A 20,984-nucleotide genomic window follows, 5' to 3' on the forward strand; every position below is an offset into this window, starting at 1 on the left:
CCTTTTTGATGTTTAATATTTCATTTGATAATTAACCCAAATTTAATACTAGTTATTGACATAAGTTTAAAATATTTTTTCTTATTGTTTCAGAAGACCAGAGGCCAGGCAACTCAACAAAATGCAAACTGCTTACAAAACACGGGAAAAGGCTCCTGTACTTTGTGATGACTAATTTGCCCATCAGTGTAATTTCTAGTAATGAAATATCTAGAACTAAAGCTCATGCACAATACAAGAAACAAAGACTTAGGTTTGGAACCAGATATTTGTCAAGCTATTGGCTGAACAACGACCAAAAGTTTCACCAGTGGTGCAAAAAAGCTGGTACGGTCAGATAGGCTACACCATTAAGACATTTATTGCTGTCACACCATATCAGAAAGACACATTTGGTATCCACTGAACACCGCAGGGCTTGCTCTCCCGGGAGCCGCAGTGGTGAAAGGACCCCAGACAGGAGAAGCAGCTACGTGGAAGGGATGGGGTGGGGCTGGTAATGCCACGCCGGAGGAGCTGCTGGCATAGGGCCCCCCAGCAGCCCCACGTTCTGCTCCTTTCACCACTGCGGTTCCCAGGAGGGTGCTGCGGTTCAGCAGATTCCGACTTCTATCTACAGATATCCACATCCGTGGATATAAATTTGTATCCGCGCAGGGCTCTACAAGTGACCCTCTCCAGGCTCAAGTGCCCCTGCCGGCCCGGGCGGTGAGAGGAAGAGGCGGTACCAGAGCCGGAAGGTCAGAGGCCCTCCTCTTCCGGCCACACTGCCTGGGACTCTGCCCGGTGTAGCACTGTGGCTGCCTGGGAGAACCAGGCACTCTCTTAGGCAGCTGCTGTGCTGCACCGGACAGCATCCGGGAGTGGCTCTGGGGCCTGGCTGCCAGGAAGAGCAGCCGAATGCCAGGGAAAGCCAGCGCAGCAGGAGGACAGAGCCTCCCACCCAGGTAACGTGGGACGGGGAAGGGATGGGGAAAGCATGACCCTGGGATGTGGGTGAGGAGGAGTCACATGTGAGGTCACAGAGGGGTCACATGCTCCCCCGTTAGGTGGTGCCCCCTTTGTATCCCTCTCATGAGTTGCCATACTGGTAAGAGTTAAAATCTATTTGTACAACTGGGTTTCACATTTGTAGATCTGTGCAGCCCTTCCACAGCCGGATCCCCAAAAGAAATGAATGTTTCATGAAGGGTAACAATTAGTATTTCGTGCCTAGAGATAAGAGAGATTTTTTGTTGCATAATTTTCTTCAAAGGGGATGAATTTTGACGTGTGTAATCATGTCTCAAAATGAAGGGTTGAATGCTTCTTTTATTGCTGAAATTATAATATACACATGCCATATGTAGAAGACACATCCATGTGATGAATTGCAGAGCCAGGAGATAAAATAAATGCATCACATACTCTGAGCCACTTGCACGCTGCCCAAGGTCCACGTCTAACATTTCAAACTCATGAGCATCTTCAAAGGGCCACTGTATTTTTGGATATCCTGACACTGAACCTTTTTTTCCCTCCCAATCCAATTTACACTCACCACAGGCAATATTCAGTCCAGCATCAGAGACAGATTAACGCCTGATAGGGCTAGAAATAGATTTATGTCATTGGAAAGAGGAGATAACTCCATGTCCCAGTGGGACAGGGCTTGATTCTACTCCTGGAAGGTCCAGAGGTATATTTTAAGTCATAACATTTACGCATGGATGTGTTATTTTAAGTTATTAGTTTTTTCATTTAAAAAATGTAATTACATATTTTTCTGCTGTCATGAGCTCTGTCCTGCTGGACTCAAAAGGAGTCCTAATTTTACAGACCTACATATAATATATATGGACACAAATACACATGTAATTACAGGATAGAAATGAAGGGATCTTCCCTTTGTGAAATGTTTGCATTCATTTCCTGTTTAGCTGCTCTACACTGTACTCATAAAAAAGCTGCCTTTAACTCTTTGAAGTAGTCTTTGCTAGTGCCTATGATACAACTCGATCTACTAAAATCAAGCTAAAGGCATTATTCTGCATCTGTAACAGGAAAAGGTCAAGTTTAGGGTCAAACTGAACGAGCACGTGTAATCTAAGCACAAGTACACTGGGACCACTCTTCCTCGTCAAGAAAAGGCCTCCGAAGGTCACTTTCACATTGAGTCCTAATTCCAAATCTGACCTAGCTTCAGGTGTTGATACAGAAGTTTTTCACAGCCCTAATCGCAATGTCTACTACATATGCAAGCCAAGTATTAACTGTCCTCATTAAATCTGTTCAACAAGCAACTGGAGAACAAAAACAATTGTTCTTACACAAGTTTATTAATCAAAAACCTCAAAAGAACTGGAATACTTGTAACTTTGGCTGATTTGAATCTCTGTTTCTAAGAGATAAAAGAGTGACAGTGGTTGTATGGAGTCTTTTGTTCTGGTTTCACATGACAATGATTTGACCCAGACTGCGAAAGATAAATCCAGCTAAGTTCCTATAGGAAGATGAGCAAATGAAAAACTGTGCCTTTCACCATGGTTATATTTAATGTAATTACTCACTTGAAAGCAGGATTAAATCAATACCTTGTGGTTGGAAACACTTACAGACCGTGGAACCACTTACACCAGACGGTGGAAAGATTCAGTGAAATAAGCAATTAAAAATATAACAAAGGGAACACTGAGGAAAATTAAAGAGGAAACAATTAAACTCAAAAGATGACTTGGAAATGTAAATTCAGTGGCACATAAACAAAAGACCCTGGGTAAAATATTTTGGTATGTTAAAACACAGGTACAGCGGCTAGTAAAAAGCTCGAAGAAATTCACAGAAGAAGCAAGAGTCTGCACTAACCAAAGCAGAGGCTAATGGCCAAGTTTAGAGTTGAGGTTTAGGGTAAACTAGGCCCCTGTAAGCTGCTAACTTGCAGAAGGCTTTTGAAGAATTAAAGGCCAATCTGGCAACATGTGAATCTGAGCCCATCAAGCCCGGCTGGAAATTATTTAAGATTAACCAGTCTTGACAGCTGCATAATTAAAATCTCCTACCTCTCCCTCCTTAACCCAGCATGATATCCTTTGGAGTTGTCGTTTACTTTCAAGCAGTAACAGTCAGTTAATTTCTGGTGGTCTAAACCTCTTGCCAAGTGGAATTTCTTGCATGTATCCATAACATTCTTTTTTTTATATTTTTTTTCTACATACCTTAGTGGACCATAATTTATCGTGGTATTTTGATAGCTCATAGACTTATTTTTTTTAAAGCTAGTTGGTAGGTTAGTATGTGTCTCCCTGAAATATTATGGAAAACATTTTGCTTGTGATTTAAAAGCAATAAGATAAATTATGCATTTTCAAGAAAATGAAGGGCCAAAATTATACCATGGGAAATTTGGACATTTTAGACTTTGATGACGTTAATCTGAATTTGCCTCAGTGTAAATGAAACTAGAATTGTGGAAAAATGTTTCAAAAATTGGGAGAAATAAAATTTGTTCTAAAAACCCTTCAAGTACTTAACTCTGTTGTAACAATTCTAGATGGAAGCAGCAGTGATGGGATGGAAATAGATCTGGCCATTAAAAATAACACAACAAACAATCCACTTAGAAAGAGTGAGGGAGAAAATTTTTCTTGCTTTTGGTAAATTCTATCTATAAATGTTAAAACAGACCTGACTAGGACACATGTTTAAAATTCAGACACAATGACATACACAGCCACAACCATTATTTCCTCTACTCTCTATATGCCGGGATAATTTCAAAATGCAGATTTAATTACTAAGAACTTTCTTACAAACCTTTCAGATTTGGTCTCCTGAGGTGGTGAGAGAGTTGTCCCATAACGAGAAATGGGTGTTGTAGGTGCACTTAGTCCAGAATAAGGTCTTGTAGAGGAATAAGAGTTGTTGCCATAACTACTGTTTCTGAAGATACCAGAAGAATAGGAGGCAGGCAGAGAAAGGGAGAGACAAAGAGAAAGAAAGAGAATAATCAGCAAGCAGACATGCGGCAGCAAACCCTCTTTACTCATAAAGGGGATCAAAGGATGTTGTACCCCAGAACTCCATGAACTTCCAGCCACATCCCCACCTTTGAAAAAAAGTAGCATATCATCTCATTTTAATATAACCCATCACAAGGACACGGTTAATATTGTATGTTTTAAACTACTGGTATGGAGATTAAAAGAAGGATCACAATGTTCCTTTAAAGTGACAGCTGTTCACTGGAATACCTAATTGACTGCTCAGTTACTCAGAAATGTATTAGCTGGTTTGGGAGCTGATAATCAACCACCAGGAAAGAAACCGAAAAGATCAATGTCAGCAGTATTCATTCCAAGTGAACTAAAGGAAAACACCACTATTCCCCAGCCATTGTCAGAACATGGACTCAAATGATTGGCTAATGTTTCTGCTGTAAATGAAAAGCATCCAAATTCTTTTAAATTAAAACGAAGTATTTTCTTTCCCCACCCCTTCTTCCCCAGCATAAGTCATAGCTTATGTGCCATTTCTTATGATGTCTGTAAAAAATCATAGCCACAGTTAAAAAAGACATGTCTCTGGAAGCACAGCTTTAGGAATTTCTACCATCCATTCACTCCATTAAAAAAATGCTTGACTTCGACGTTAGCTTGTTGATCAAAGAGAAATTGTTTCCAGGGCTCTTGGAATGGTCACCTCCCCAGAGCCCTTAGTATCAATGTTTTCATCCTGGCTTTTCTACTGAGCAGAAAAGGCAGCTGCACAGCTTTCATGTGTCTTTTCACCGCTCCACCATCATATGTAACTGACATGTCATGGGTGCTGGCTTTGGAAAAGTTTTAACCTTTCTTTCTACTTTTTGGAAGAGATGCACCTTTTCCATTGGGACTGTATGCCAGATGGTAGTTAAATTATTCCAGGAAGCCAACCAGCCCAATGACAAAATTTCATGAAAGAAAAGCCTAGTGTCGTTTTCTATTTAACAGCTCATTAGATTAAATATACTTCATTTATTTTATCACTCCTCAAAATGCTAGTATTGCATAATTTCACTTCATTCAGGCATGTTACTTGAAAACCTAGGTGTCTTTTTCAGCTCAGATTAACTCCTACCATTTGCTTATGGAAAACTGCTTTCTACAAATGTCCAAACTTCATTCTTTGGGCTGCAGCCTGAAGTACTGATTGCCATAGGCTAGAGTTATACAGTTAGAATATATTTAAGCTAGGAATCTTTTATGGGAGGGACCTTGCTATGAACAGAGTGTATCAGATTTCCTCTCCATATCCCCATCTCCATACCTATCGTGCATGTCTTAAAGCACTCCCAAACAGCTATTTGTAAGGCTTTGTACTACTCCAAATGCAACAGGAATCCAAGGAAAATAATTGAAATTCACCTTTCTAAATAGGGAAAAGAAAAGACCAGTTCGGGAATTCAACCTCTGTCAGAGTGCCTTGGCAGGAGAATAGAATAGGAAACGGAAATAGTACTCTGGTTGAGGGGTTGTGTGTCTGTACAGCATAAGGCCTCTTTGGTCACATAGGCCTAAAGTTGCCACTGGTCTTCGCTCAGATACAGATTAAATTGGTGGCCATGAGCAAGTAACCACTCCTCTGCCTCAGTTTCTACATCTAAGATATTTAGATAACACTACTTACATCTCTCTCATGGGATGTTGGGAGGGTTAAATGATCCTTGTGAAAGGGAAGGGAAAATCCTTTGAAAAAGGGAAGTGCTCTTTATATTCCAAGTATTGAGTGGTGGAATAGTATCACTCAATTCCTTTTAGAGTGTTTGGAGGCTACAAAGCATACTAACTAGTGAAGAGAGACCTTGGCATCTGTAGTCTGTCAGAAGCAAATGATGTCAGCGTGGATATGAAAGTGAAAATCATCCACTCCCTATCCCATTGCAAAGATAAAAATCTGCATAACTTTCAGTAAGCATCATATGATAAAGAGAGATAAGTAGGGGATAAGAATCTGCAGTAACTTGTCAGACTTAATGATTTTGCATAACAAAATAACAATCCAAATAAATCTAAATATTTTATTTGCTAAGACTTTTACTATATGCAAAATATTTACCAATTTCTTATTGAAAACATGTGCATTGAGGATTTACTACTATGCTCAGTAAGGGCAGTATAACCGCTAATCGGCTGGTAAACCTCAAAGTGTTGCGAATAATCAATTATATTATAAACCTATAATACTGTAAGTGGCTTATTAAATCTCATTCCAGTGTGTATCTGGAAGTTTTAAATTAAAGTATGGCTGTTTCCCTATTTTCACTTGTATGATAGCTTTTTAGGATTAAACCTATTATACATCTCTTGTGACACAGACAACTTGAAACGGCAGAAAGAAAAGCTATGGCTGTGTCTGTACTTAAGCAGTGCAATGCAAGAGCACTGGAGGTGAAATCCCAGCCCCACCAAAATCAATGGGAGTTTTGTCACTGATTTCAGCAGAACCAGGATTTCACCCTAAAATTTCTAGAGCCTGATGTTGATCTCACACAGCTTTTACATCAGTATAACGCCAATGATTTCCTGATGCTCAAATAAATTTGTTAGTCTCTAAGGTGCTACAAGTAGTCCTTTTCTTTTTAATGATTTCCTTGAAATTACTCCTGAAAATAATACAACATAAATGAAAGAAAAATTGATGCCCATAACCCTTTTCCCCAAAAGATGCTTTTATCATGTTTTTTTTATTGTCACTTAGAAGAGGCCAGTTATTAACTATGTATCTTGAAGAGAAACAGGATGAAATAAGAGTATCGAAGACCAAGGAGGGAGAATCAATCATGTTAAAATATAGGCTAACATGACTAAAACTAATACAGTATGTTCTAGGAACAATGCAACACAAAGAGCATGTAAATAGTACAATAAAACTCTAGAAAGATGTTATTAATTCATCTAAAAATGAATGCCAGCTGCATAAAATCTACCTGTTTTCCCTGATAACCTCTGCTTCCTTTTCTGTAACAGTTGCTGGAGACTCTTCAAAGTCATAGGAGAAAAGGTGAAAAGGGCTATGTGGTACATAAGGCAATTTCTCTACAGTTGGAGATGCCTTTGGAGTAATAGATGCTGATGAATTTTGGGAGGAGTTAAGTGCAGGAGAGGATGGTGATGAATAAACAGAATAATGGAGTGAGACAGATGAATCAGGCACAGAAGATGAGCTGCTGGGCGGACTCTTGGCTTTAGAGCATGAGGGAGGCCTCTCGGCTTGAGAAACTGCACTTGAGACGGTTGAAGAATCAGAACTCTGATTCTCATTCTGCAGCTTTTCATTTGCAACCAGGTTTACGTCTGGGACCTCACTGCAAGGGAGGGTGTGGCGAGGAAGGAAAGAGAGAAAAGGCAAAGCAGGATAAGGAGAGAAAGGATCAAAGAGCACATAGTTGGGGGGGAGGGGGAATCCAGCAGAGTCAAACAAAAACAACAACTTCCCAAATGTAGCCAATTGCCATCACTTTTAAAAAGCTAGGAAGCTCAAAGCTTTGTATCCTAGAGGGATTCTTCTTAGGGTTGGAAAAAATGAGGAATGTTTAGATTTGGTTTAGAGGAAGGGAAGGGATTGGACCCATGGAAATTCAGAACCTGGAATCTAGTTTTCATGAATCTTTTTCACTACAGTTCTGTATACTATCCTCAAGTGACCAGTTAAGCCCAAAAGCAGCCTTACCATATTGGATGATCTGGCCCAAAGAACAGGTAATTTATGATGTATGCCCAGGTCTAACAGCCTGCTATCTCAATACCATCCTGTATTTTCATATGACATGTTCATATAAGTATGGTGAGATCCACTGACACAAAGCGCTATAACAGAGCAGGTATTATTATATAAAACTCATTTACCAGAGATGAAGCCCAAAATGACCCAAATCAGTATTCTTCTATCAAAACAAAACCCAACAGTAGATTTAAAAGCAATGTGCTATCAGTGTGCTTATGTACCTCTTTAAGGACTTCCATGACAATTCTCACTATAAGAGTGTCAGCACAAGGCTTTTACCCCATTTAATCACTACATGGGGGCTGCATGAGGGAACTGCAAGCAGATCAGTTGTGTCTAGATGCCTGTGCTCCAAGGGCAGTAGAAAGGGGTCTTTGCATTGGCCCTGCGTAGCTTAGTGTTATTGTAATAAATGAGGACCAGAGGCAGGACAGGCAAGGAACCATGGGATCTGAATTTGTGCACGGTTAGCCTTGACATCCAGAGCCCATAGGCTGGAATAGCAACTATGGGGGGCTGGCATTGCAGCCCTGAGCTGGGTTACTAGATTGGTGGGTTGATTTCACCACCCCTGCCCCTCTGAACTCCAACTGTGTAGCACAGGGTGGGCAAACTATGGCCTGAGGGCTGCGTCTGGCCCTTCAGATGTCCGGGGCTTGCCCTGCTCAAGCGCTTCAGCTGAGGAGTGGGGTCAGGGGTTGGCCCCTGCTACGCGTGGCTCCCGGAAGCAGATCCTACACGTAGGGGCAGCCAGGGGGCTCCGCATGCTGCCCCCACCCCAAGTGCAGCCCCTGCAGCTTCCATTGGCCGGGACCATGGCTAATGGGAGCTGCAGGGGCAGCGCCTGCGGAGGGGCAGCATAAAGAATTGCCTGACCATACCTCTGCATAGGAGCCGGAGGAGGTCACACCCCGTTATTTTACAAAGGCAGTTAAAAGGTAGTATTTTGAACAACGATCTGAATATCACTCTAGCCATATCAAAGTAGATATTATTTTAAAAGTATGAAAGTTACATAAGAAAAAACATGCCGTATATGATTTGTCAATTACACCTCTTTACATAATATTGTTTTATATTCAGGTAATTAAATAACTGAATTTTTAGCTCCTCCTTTTAAGCATTGGATTTGAGGAAATTATCACTTAATTTTAAATTTTCAGAAGGCCATTGGCTAGATTTGCAGACTGGAAGACATTAATAACGACATTACAATATTTTTTTTGGAATTTGCACATTAAACAGTTTCCTTTCCTCCTTCAGCGTTGTAGAAGTCTGTATGAGTGCGGTTAAGTTAAAAAAAAATCCAATCTCATTTTGCAGAATTGCAGAGCCAAACATTTTAACTTAAATCAAATGGCTGTCTAGAAGAGAAAGCATATTTTCTTTTTCTGATTTATTTATTAGGATAAAGTTACCATTGGCCAAATTCATATGAACCTCAGAAAACAAATGGAAAATATTACATGTGAACATGTAATATTGATAGCTAGAGTCTGTTTACATATATACATGCGAATGCATGCCTGTGTCCAGCACTGTCCCTAGGTTAAGTATTTTTCCCCTATAAAATTTGTTAAAAATTCTAAAATAACTAGTTGGCAATATTCCAGAAATGGTAATATTTTTATATCAGTAACAATTCATAAAAAAAATTATAACCATGAAAAAGGCACATTTTTGTCTGTGATGATGAATCATGGAAACACTAACAAAGGATGCTCAGGAAGAGGTTCACAGAGGCCCCAGCTCAGCAAAGTACTTCAGCATGCAATGAATTGCTTTGCTGAAAGGGATGAAATTAGGCACATGCATAAAATTCCATCATCATCTCTGCTTGTTAAATCTTCTGAACCAAATTAGTGTAGCTAGTGTGCAATCTATTGGATTTTTATAATTAAATGCATTTAAATATTTTCATAAATATGAACAAGGCTTTGTTGATTCAAAAGGCTTTTCCGAAGGTACTTTTTAAAATGAAAAGTAGGAAAACGTTTTCCAGGATAGTTGAGTACTATAAATCAGTAAGGTGAATTCATGCTACAAATATTGGCGGTGAGATCAGGAAAGGTGAGGGGAGGGACACTGAAGCCTGGTACCTGGGTTTGACCTGCCTAGTGGCCTCTTCCTCCCCCTCATCCTCAGTATTAGGCTCTGTGACTGGTGGCTCCTCTTCTTCTTCTTCATACTCCTTCTCCTCTCTGAGATCAAACCAAGGAAAGAGGCATGCAATGGGACAGAAAGAGGGAAGGTGGAAGAGAAAAAGAGATAAGTCGCCCCAAAACACCAAACCCAAACATGTTAGAAATGGAAGGGAAAAAAAGACAGAAGTAGTTCAGTCACAACATGAGAAACCATTTTACCCACCCTAAATCTATCAAAAAATGAGTAAGCTTGCTGCAGAACGTTAAATGAACTCTTTGCACTAGCTAAGTAGTTAAGTATTCAGGACATTAAAAATCACACTGATGTTCGCACAAAGAGATTATTAATGCATGGATTTGTTTTCCACACTTATATCTATTTTAAAAAAAATCCTAAAGACTTTCTAGACCCAGGTAGAGCACTGCTGCGGTGCTAACCCCACAGACACTTCTGTATGCTATTCTCCCATATCATACCAATGGCCAGTTTGTTTTGCATGAAACTGTGTCACTTTGGCTTAAAGCACCACGCAGTGAATCAAGGTGTCGTAATATTAAAAGCCAAAAATAAAATATTTTGATTGAAAAGCGGACAGTAATTTGCAAGGCACCTATTTAACAAGAAAATTAAGGATGTAAACCAAGTTAAAAATAAGTCTAATAAAAAAATAAACAGGATACAGTTTAGAACTACTCAGAAGTTAAAAATTGTAGTTATAAGATGCTGTTATATGAATTATCCATTAATGGAAAAATGGGGAATCATTAGCATTGCATAGGGTATATAGTTTTGATCCAGAGAGCAGACTGGGAGATGAATATTACAAGTCATGCTTAAGCCCCACTATAAACCATAGCCCAAATATAAACTCATTAGCTACATTACATTCCTCTCAAATAATATACCAGTTTCTCATTCATTAATATTCAGTTTCTCATTCTTTATAGCAGTTGGTCCAGTTCTCCATTTGACTTACTGAAGAATGACATTATGGTATGTTATATACAAAAGAGAGATCACTTGAACTGCAACACCATGAATGGCAAGGAACTTTCTAATGTTCTCATATTCCACTCACTTTTCTAGTTGCAATGCTTCTCTTTTTTAAATTCTAGAGAGATGCTCTATGGATTTTTGTTGCTTTGTTTTTTTAACATTAGTATATTTTGGAGTCAGAAGAAAACTGAATGCCGCTACTGTAGGAAAAAAAGGGTTTCAGTGGCACTGTTGAGGTGAAGTACGATAATCTTAATATAAACTATCTAGGTTAAAAATGCCAAATGCTATCCCATTGAAGCCAAGAGGAGTTTTGCCATTTGCTTCAATGGAACCAAGGATCAGGTCCAAAGTTTATTGCTCTTGCATTGATTATGTTATATTCAAAGCTTGATCTACTAATATTGCAGGAAGATGGCAGCACTTGAAACCCTTTTCTGAAACCTCTGACAGGCATTCAACTACTCTCAAAGCATATAGAATGCAACATCAACACAGCGGGCAGCTGTCTTTAATCAATACTAAGGGTATGTCTACACTATGAAATTAGGTCGAATTTATAGAAGTCGGTTTTTTAGAAATCAGTTTTATATATTCGAGTGTGTGTGTCCCCACAAAAAATGCTCTGTCAAGGTTCCTCCCCCACTCTGAACTCTAGGGTACAGATGTGGGGACCTGCATGAAAAACCTCCTAAGCTTATCTTTACCAGCTTAGGTCAAAACTTCCCCAAGGTACAAAATATTACACCCGTTATCCTTGGACTGGCCGCTACCACCACCAAACTAATACTGGTTACTGGGGAAGAGCTGTTTGGACGCGTCCTTCCCCCCCAAAATACTTCCCAAAACCTTGCACCCCACTTCCTGGACAAGGTTTGGTAAAAAGCCTCACCAATTTGCCTAGGTGACTACAGACCCAGACCCTTGGATCTTAAGAACAATGAACAATCCTCCCAACACTTGCACCCCCCCTTTCCTGGGAAATGTTGGATAAAAAGCCTCACCAATTTGCATAGGTGACCACAGACCCAAACCCTTGGATCTGAGAACAATGAAAAAGCATTCAGTGTTTTACAAGAAGACTTTTAATAAAAAATAGAAGTAAATAGAAATAAAGAAATCCCCCCTGTAAAATCAGGATGGTAGATATCTTACAGGGTAATTAGATTCAAAAACATAGAGAACCCCTCTAGGCAAAACCTTAAGTTACAAAAAAGATACACAGACAGAAATAGTTATTCTATTCAGCACAATTCTTTTCTCAGCCATTTAAAGAAATCATAATCTAACACATACCTAGCTAGATTACTTACTAAAAGTTCTAAGACTCCATTCCTGTTCTGTCCCTGGCAAGCGCAGCATACAGACAGCCACAGACCCTTTGTTTCTCTCCCTCCTCCCAGCTTTTGAAAGTATCTTGTCTCCTCATTGGTCATTTTGGTCAGGTGCCAGCGAGGTTACCTTTAGCTTCTTAACCCTTTACAGGTGAGAGGAGCTTTCCCCTGGCCAGGAGGGATTTCAAAGGGGTTTACCCTTCCCTTTATATTTATGACATGCTCTAAGTGCATTAAGTGCATTAACTCGGCGGAGTGCTTCCACAGTACCGAGGCTAGAGTCAACTTCCAGAGTGTTGCACTGAGGGTAGCTATCCCACAGTTCCCGCAGTCTCTGCTGCCCACTGGAATTCTGGGTTGAGATCCCAATGCCTGATGGGGCTAAAACATTGTCACGGGTGGTTCTGGGTACATATCGTCAGGCCCCCATTCCCTCCCTCTCTCCGTGAAAGCAAGGGCAGACAATCGTTTCGCGCCTTTTTTCCTGAGTTACCTGTGCAGACGCCATACAACGGCAAGCATGGAGCCCGCTCAGCTTACTGTCACCGTATGTCTCCTGGGTGCTGGCAGACGCGGTACTGCATTGCTACACAGGAGCAGCAACCCACTGCCTTGTGGCAGCAGACAGTACAATACGACTGGTAGCCATCATCATCATGTCCGAGGTGCTCCTGGCCACGTTGGCCAGGAGCGCCTGGGCAGACATGGGCACAGGGACTAAATTTGGAGTGACTTGACCAAGTCATACTCTTTAGTCCTGCAGTCAGCCAAAGATGTAAAAGATAGATGGAGTGGATCAAAACAAGAAATAGACCAGATTTGTTTTGTACTCATTTGCTTCCCCCCCTCCCCCGTCTAGGGGACTCATTCCTCTAAGTCACACTGCAGTCACTCACAGAGAAGGTGCAGCGAGGTAAATCTAGCCATGTATCAATCAGAGGCCAGGCTAACCTCCTTGTTCCAATAAGAACAATAACTTAGGTGCACCATTTCTTATTGGAACCCTCCGTGAAGTCCTGCCTGAAATACTCCTTGATGTAAAGCCACCCCCTTTGTTGATTTTAGCTCCCTGAAGCCAACCCTGTAAGCCGTGTCGTCAGTCGCCCCTCCCTCCGTCAGAGCAACGGCAGACAATCGTTCCGCGCCTTTTTTCTGTGCGGACGCCATACCAAGGCAAGCATGGAGGCCGCTCAGCTCACTTTGGCAATTAGGAGCACATTAAACACCACACGCATTATCCAGCAGTATATGCAGCACCAGAACCTGGCAAAGCGATACCGGGCGAGGAGGCGACGTCAGCGCGGTCACGTGAGTGATCAGGAAATGGACACAGATTTCTCTGAAAGCATGGGCCCTGCCAATGCATGCATCATGGTGCTAATGGGGCAGGTTCATGCTGTGGAACGCCGATTCTGGGCTCGGGAAACAAGCACAGACTGGTGGGAACGCATAGTGTTGCAGGTCTGGGACGATTCCCAGTGGCTGCGAAACTTTCGCATGCGTAGGGGCACTTTCATGGAACTTTGTGACTTGCTTTCCCCTGCCCTGAAGCGCATGAATACCAAGATGAGAGCAGCCCTCACAGTTGAGAAGCGAGTGGCGATAGCCCTGTGGAAGCTTGCAACGCCAAACAGCTACCGGTCAGTTGGGAATCAATTTGGAGTGGGCAAATCTACTGTGAGGGCTGCTGTGATGCAAGTAGCCCACGCAATCAAAGATCTGCTGATATCAAGGGTAGTGACCTTGGGAAATGTGCAGGTCATAGTGGATGGCATTGCTGCAATGGGATTTCCTAACTGTGGTGGAGCCAAAGACGGAACCCATATACCTATCTTGGCACCGGAGCACCAAGCCTGCGAATACATAAACCGCAAGGGGTACTTTTCAATAGTGCTGCAAGCTCTGGTGGATCACAAGGGACGTTTCACCAACATCAACGTGGGATGGCCGGGAAAGGTACATGACGCTCGCATCTTCAGGAACTCTGGTCTGTTTCAAAAGCTGCAGGAAGGGACTTTATTCCCAGACCAGAAAATAACTGTTGGGGATGTTGAAATGCCTATAGTTATAGTTGGGGACCCAGCCTACCCCTTAATGCCATGGCTCATGAAGCCGTACACAGGCAGCCTGGACAGTAGTCAGGAGCTGTTCAACCACAGGCGGAGTAAGTGCAGAATGGTGGTAGAATGTGCATTTGGACGTTTAAAGGCGCGCTGGCGCAGTTTACTGACTCGCTTAGACCTCAGCGAAACCAATATTCCCACTGTTATTACTGCTTGCTGTGTGCTCCACAATATCTGTGAGAGTAAGGGGGAGACGTTTATGGCGGGGTGGGAGGTTGAGGCAAATCGCCTGGCTGCTGGTTATGCGCAGCCAGACACCAGGGCGGTTAGAAGAGCACAGGAGGGCGCGGTACGCATCAGAGAAGCTTTGAAAACCAGTTTCATGACTGGCCAGGCTACGGTGTGAAAGTTCTCTTTGTTTCTCCTTGATGAAACCCCCCGCCCCTCGGTTCACTCTACTTCCCTGTAAGCTAACCACCCTCCCCTCCTCCGTTCGATCACCGCTTGCAGAGGCAATAAAGTCATTGTTGCTTCACATTCATGCATTCTTTATTCATTCATCACACAAAGAGGGGGATGACTACCAAGGTAGCCCAGGAGAGGTGGTGGAGGAGGGAAGGAAAATGCCACACAGCACTTTAAAAGTTTACAACTTTAAAATTTATTGAATGCCAGCCTTCTTTTTTTTTTTGGGCAATCCTCTGTGGCGCAGTGGCTGGTTGGCCGGAGGCCCCCCCCCCACCGCGTTCTTGGGCGTCTGGGTGTGGAGGCTATGGAACTTGGGGAGGAGGGCGGTTGGTTACACAGGGGCTGTAGTGGCAGTCTGTGCTCCAGCTGCCTTTGCTGCAGCTCAACTATACACTGGAGCATACTGGTTTGATCCTCCAGCAGTCTCAGCATTGAATCCTGCCTCCTCTCATCATTCTGCCGCCACATTTGAGCTTCAGCCCTGTCTTCAGCCTGCCACTTACTCTCTTCAGCCCGCCACTTACTCTCTTCAGCCCGCCACCACTCCTCCTGGTCATTTTGTGCTTTCCTGCACTCTGACATTATTTGCCTCCATGCATTCGTCTGTGCTCTGTCAGTGTGGGAGGACAGCATGAGCTCAGAGAACATTTCATCACGAGTGCGTTTTTTTTCCTCTCTAATCTTCACTAGCCTCTGGGAAGGAGAAGATCCTGTGATCATTGAAACACATGCAGCTGGTGGAGAAAAAAAAAGGGACAGCGGTATTTAAAAAGACACATTTTATAAAACAGTGGCTACACTCTTTCAGGGTAAACCTTGCTGTTAACATTACATTTATAGCACATGTGCTTTCGTTACAAGGTCGCATTTTGCCTCCCCACACCGCGTGGCTACCCCCTCAACCCTCCCCTCTCCCTGTGACTAACAGTGGGGAACATTTCTGTTCAGCAACAGGGAAACAGCCCAGCAGGAACGGGCTCCTCGGAGTGTCCCCTGAAGAAAAGCACCTATTTCAACCAGGTGACCATGAATGATATCTCACTCTCCTGAGGATAACACAGAGAGATAAAGAACGGATGCTGTTTGAACGCCAGCAAACATACACTGCAATGCTTTGTTGTACAATGATTCCTGGGTACGTGTTACTGGCCTGGAGTGGTAAAGTGTCCTACCATGAAGGATGCAATAAGGCTGCCCTCTCCAGAAACCTTTTGCAAAGGCTTTGGGAGTACATCCTTTCACATGCTTGCTTTTAAACCATGTATAGTATTTTAAAAGGTACACTCACCGGAGGTCCCTTCTCCACCTGCCAGGTCCAGGAGGCAGCCTTGGGTGGGTTCAGGGGGTACTGGCTCCAGGTCCAGGGTGAGAAACAGTTCCTGGCTGTCGGGAAAACCAGTTTCTCCGCTTGCTTGCTGTGAGCTATCTACAACCTCCTCCTCCTCCTCATCTTCTTCGTCCCCAAAACCTGCTTCCGTGTTGCCTCCATCTCCATTGAAGGAGTCAAACAACACGGCTGGGGTAATGGTGGCTGAACCCCCTAAAATGGCATGCAGCTCATCATAGAAGCGGCATGTTTGGGGCTTTGACCCGGAGCAGCCGTTCGCCTCTCTGGTTTTCTGGTAGACTTGCCTCAGCTCCTTCAGTTTCACGCGGCACTGCTTCGGGTCCCTGTTATGGCCTCTGTCCTTCATGCCCTGGGAGATTTTGACAAAGGTTTTGGCATTTCGAAAACTGAAACGTAGTTCTGATAGCACGGATTCCTCTCCCCATACAGCGATCAGAACCCGTACCTCCCGTTCGGTCCATGCTGGAGCTCTTGCGATTCTGGGACTCCATCATGGTCACCTCTGCTGATGAGCTCTGCATGGTCACCTGCAGCTTGCCACGCTGGCCAAACAGGAAATGAGATTTAAAAGTTCACAGTTCTTTTCCTATCTACCTGGCCAGTGCATCTGAGTTGAGAGTGCTGTCCAGAGCGGTCACAATGGAGCACTCTGGGATAGCTCCCGGAGGCCAATACCGTCGAATTGTGTCCACAGTACCCCAAATTCGACCCGGCAAGGCCGATTTAAGCGCTAATTCACTTGTCAGGGGTGGAGTAAGGAAATCGATTTTAAGAGCCCTTTAAGTCGAAATAAAGGGCTTCATCATGTGGATGGGTGCAGGTTTACATCGATTTAATGCTGCTAAATTCGACCTAAACTCCTAGTGTAGACCAGGGCTAAGGTGCCTCGGTGACAGAAGCATAATTAGAATCAGACTAGATGGGGGTGTGTGTGTCAGTTTTTCATTGTTACCCTGACCTCAAAAATTCAAATGACACAAAGCAAGCAGCATGAAAAACAGCCAATCAAGAGTGTTCCTCTTACCTCCTTTACCTGACAAGCTATCCGTTGAGCATTACCTTTGCCAACATCTGACCTCCTGCTAAGAGGGAAAGCCTATAGCAGCAGTGCTGCACTTGTTGCTATTCCTGTACCAGACAGAAGTATAAGAGCAGCTGGCTTCAGACCATGGTTCATAGATCACAGTGTAATGATTTACACTGTCAATTCCTTAACTATAATGGCGCTGTCAGTGTTTTCTTTCACAAACCATTATATTTACATGTTAATTTGCCCAAGGGGTTTAACTCTGCCATTAATATTTGCTCTTGGGTGAATTTTGGCATATACTGGCTGAATCTTGAGGCAAAAATGTTCAAGCTACCCTCTTCATCTGAAGTAATATTTTACCCTAAAGGCTGCCTCATTCACAAAGGAGAAATCAGAATAGCTGGAATATTTTGTTTCATGTATACAAAATTAGGACCTGAATGTACAACAACCCTTTTGCTGAGCACTCCTTTCTTTAAGTAGAACCACTGGCATGAAACTATTTGTCTGAGTAAGGGCTCCCCAGTGTGAGGAAGGGCTGCACAATTTGGCTCTTCCTGTATGGTTTGTTAATTCCCATCAGGAGGTTTTTGAATAGACTTTGCCAAATACCTCTTACAAAAGAAAATGCCTCATATTACAACAGAAACAGAAACAAAATACATGCTAAGATAAATCAGTATGATAAGTACCAGCTTTACGCTTCATGCATTGATTTTACAGATTTTGGTCAAGATTTTCAAAACTGGGTTCCCAAATTTATTTATAGCTAAAATAGGGTGAAATTCTGCCCCACAGAAATGAATGGCAGAACGCCCATTGACTTCACTGGGGTAAGACTGCACTCTGATTCAGTGTACCTTGGAGCTGCTGGCTGCTCAGCATATATTAAAAACAGGACACGTAATTAGGTGCATAGGACCATGTACCTCCTGTTGATTCCACATGGACTATGGAGTCTGTTTGTGTGGAGTCAGTTACAGGACTGGGACCTAAATATGGATTTAGGAACCTAATTTTAATCACACAGTTTTGAAAATCTTGAACTTTTTGTATGTACCTTGTGTGAAATGAAATATACAATCATCATCCTCATCAAATTATGAACAAGGGACGTAGAGCACTCCATAGTTCTGGTTGTTTCATTTGTCTTTGTCAGTCAGTGGGAAAATTGGATTCCCAGAGTAGAAGGGTTAACTAAAAGACTGGAATTAAGTTCATATTTAGAAGAGTGCAGGCTAAGTAAGCTGGCCTTTATAAGCTGGTGTCACACGAATAACAGTCCCCTACAAAACTTCTGCACTTCACTTAGCCTGAAAGGACCGTTTCTCTCCAGGAAAAGCCAACAACTAAGCATCCTGAAGAATTACAATAAAACTACCTAGATCAGCACAAACAAAGTTCAGCAGGTTAACAATAACAAAAACATGCTAAAACACAGACTGCAATACCTCATTTTCAGTGCTGTCAATCAGGCACTTATCATGAGCTCTCATTGATTTAAACTAGGGCTGTCAATTAATCACAATTAACTCACGCGATTAACTCAAAAAAATAATTGCAATTAAAATAATTGTAATTAATCACAGTTTTAATCATACTGTTAAACAATAGAATACCAATAGAAATTTATTAAATATTTTGGATGTTTTTCTACATTTTCAAATATATTGATTTCAATTACAACACAGAATACAAAGTGTACAGTGCTCACTTTATATTATTTTTATTACAAATATTTGCACTATAAAAATGATAAAAATGATTTACTTGATAAAGAAATAGTATTTTTCAATTAACTGCATACAAGTACTGTAGTACAGTCTCTTTATCGTGAAAGTGCAGCTTACAAGTGTAGATTTTTTTTTGTTACATAACTGCACTCAAAACCAAAACAATGTAAAACTTCAGAGCCTACAAGTTCACTCAGTCCTACTTCTTATTGAGCCAATCACTAAGACAAACAAATTTGTTTACATTTACAGGAGATCATGCTATCCACTTCTCACTTTCAGGTGACATCGTAAATAAGAACAGGCGTCCCCATGGCACTTTTGTAGCCGGCATTGCAAGGTATTTTACATGCCAGATATGCTAAATATTTGGATGCCCCTTCATGCTTTGGCCACCATTCCAGAGGACATGCTTCCATGCTGATGACGCTCATTAAAAAAATAACCTGTTAATTACATTTATGACTGAACTCCTTGGGGGACAATTGTATGTCTTATGCTCTGTGTTTTACCACCTTTTGCCATATATTTCATGTTATAGTAGTCTCAGATGATGACCCAGCATGTTGTTCGTTTTAAGAACACTTTTATTGCAGATTTGACAAAATGCAAAGAAGGTGCTAATGTGAGAGCTCTAAAGATAACTACAGTACTTGACCCAAGGTTTAAGAATCTGAAGTGTCTTCCAAAATCAGAGAGGGACGAGGTGTGGAGCATGCTTTCAGAAGTCTTAAAAGAGTAACACTCTGATGCAGAAACTACAGAATCCAAACCACCAAAAAAGAAAATCAACTTTTTGCTGGTAGCATCTGACTCAGACGATGAAAAGGAACATGTATCGGTCTGCACTGCTTTGGATCGTTATTGAGCAGAACCCATCATCAGCATGGATGCATGTCCTCTGGAATGGTGGTTGAAGCATGAAGGGACATATGAATCTTTAGCATATCTGGCACATAAATATCTTGCAACACCGGCTACAAGAGTGCCATGAGAATGCCTGTTCTGACCTTCAGGTGACATTGTAAACAAGAAGCAGGCAGCATTGTCTCCTGAACATGTAAACAAACTTGTCTGTCTGAGTGATTGGCTGAACAAGAAGTAGGACTGAGTGGACTTGTAGGCTCTAAAGTTTGACATTGTTTTATATTTGAATGCAGTTATTTTTTGTGCATAATTCTACACTTGTAAGTTCAACTTTCATGATAAAGAGATTGCATGACAGTACTTGTATTAAGTGAATGGAAAAATACTATTTCTTTTATTTCTACAGTGCAAATATTTGTAATAAAAATAAATATAAAGTGAGCACTGTACACTTTGTATTCTGTGTTGAAATTGAAATCAATATATTTGAAAATGTGGAAAACATCCAAATATATTTAAATAAATGGTATTCTATTATGGTTTAACAGCATGATTAATCACATGAGTAATTACAATTAATTATTTTAATCATGTGATTAATCAGGATTAATTTTTTTAATCGCTTGATAGCCCTAATTTAAACATATGTTTGAAGAAGGGACACACATCAAAGTGTAGTCATACAAGACATCCATGCTTCTCATATGGCATACGAACTTGGCCTTTGATCTCACATCTCACAACACATATACGATGTGCAGGAAGGTTGTACGTAATATCCGCACACCTGGAGGATTAGATTGTTTCAAGAATCACAGTAATAGGATAGGGAGCAACTTTCACTTCTAAGTCACTTGCTATAATAGATCCCAGGTTAAAAAAAAAACTAAAAATCATTATCACATAACAGCTATATGGATGTCTATGACTTCAACCCAGTTCCTAGTGGACAGGTAGTCACATCTCCAAAACCACCAGTACAATCAGCACCCTTATTGGCAGTCTCAAGAGTGAGTCCAAGGCTTGAGTGAGATTTACACCCCCACTCCCCCTTAGTGGTGGGCCCTTCAAGCCAGAGTTCAGAAATTCTAATAGGGTCATATGAAGATCTTATGTTTCCTCTGCTCTTGCTCTACCTCCTGTATGTACACATAGAATACTTCAGTTTCCAGTGCTAGTCATCTGGCATCTGTTACAAGCACTGACCTCATTTTTGGGGTTAAAAAAACCCCAGCATGTCTTCTTACGTGTTACTGCTTG

The 20,984-nt window shown here is 41.8% G+C and overlaps 1 protein-coding gene across 1 annotated transcript in view; it reads right to left on the bottom strand.

The window, feature by feature from the left end:
* FHOD3 (formin homology 2 domain containing 3) overlaps nt 1–20,984 on the bottom strand; it is a 627,222-nt gene that overhangs the window by 129,906 nt on the left and 476,332 nt on the right. The window contains exons 11-12 of the mRNA XM_084620053.1: nt 9,840–9,941; nt 3,793–3,918 (exon numbers count right to left, since the gene is read on the bottom strand). Coding sequence (XP_084476179.1) covers nt 3,793–3,918; nt 9,840–9,941 — 228 coding nt within the window. The remainder of the gene's footprint in view (nt 1–3,792; nt 3,919–9,839; nt 9,942–20,984) is intronic.

This window comes from Lepidochelys olivacea (assembly GCF_965140295.1).
Source record: "Lepidochelys olivacea isolate rLepOli2 genome assembly, chromosome: 2".
Lineage (NCBI taxonomy): Eukaryota > Metazoa > Chordata > Testudines > Cheloniidae > Lepidochelys > Lepidochelys olivacea.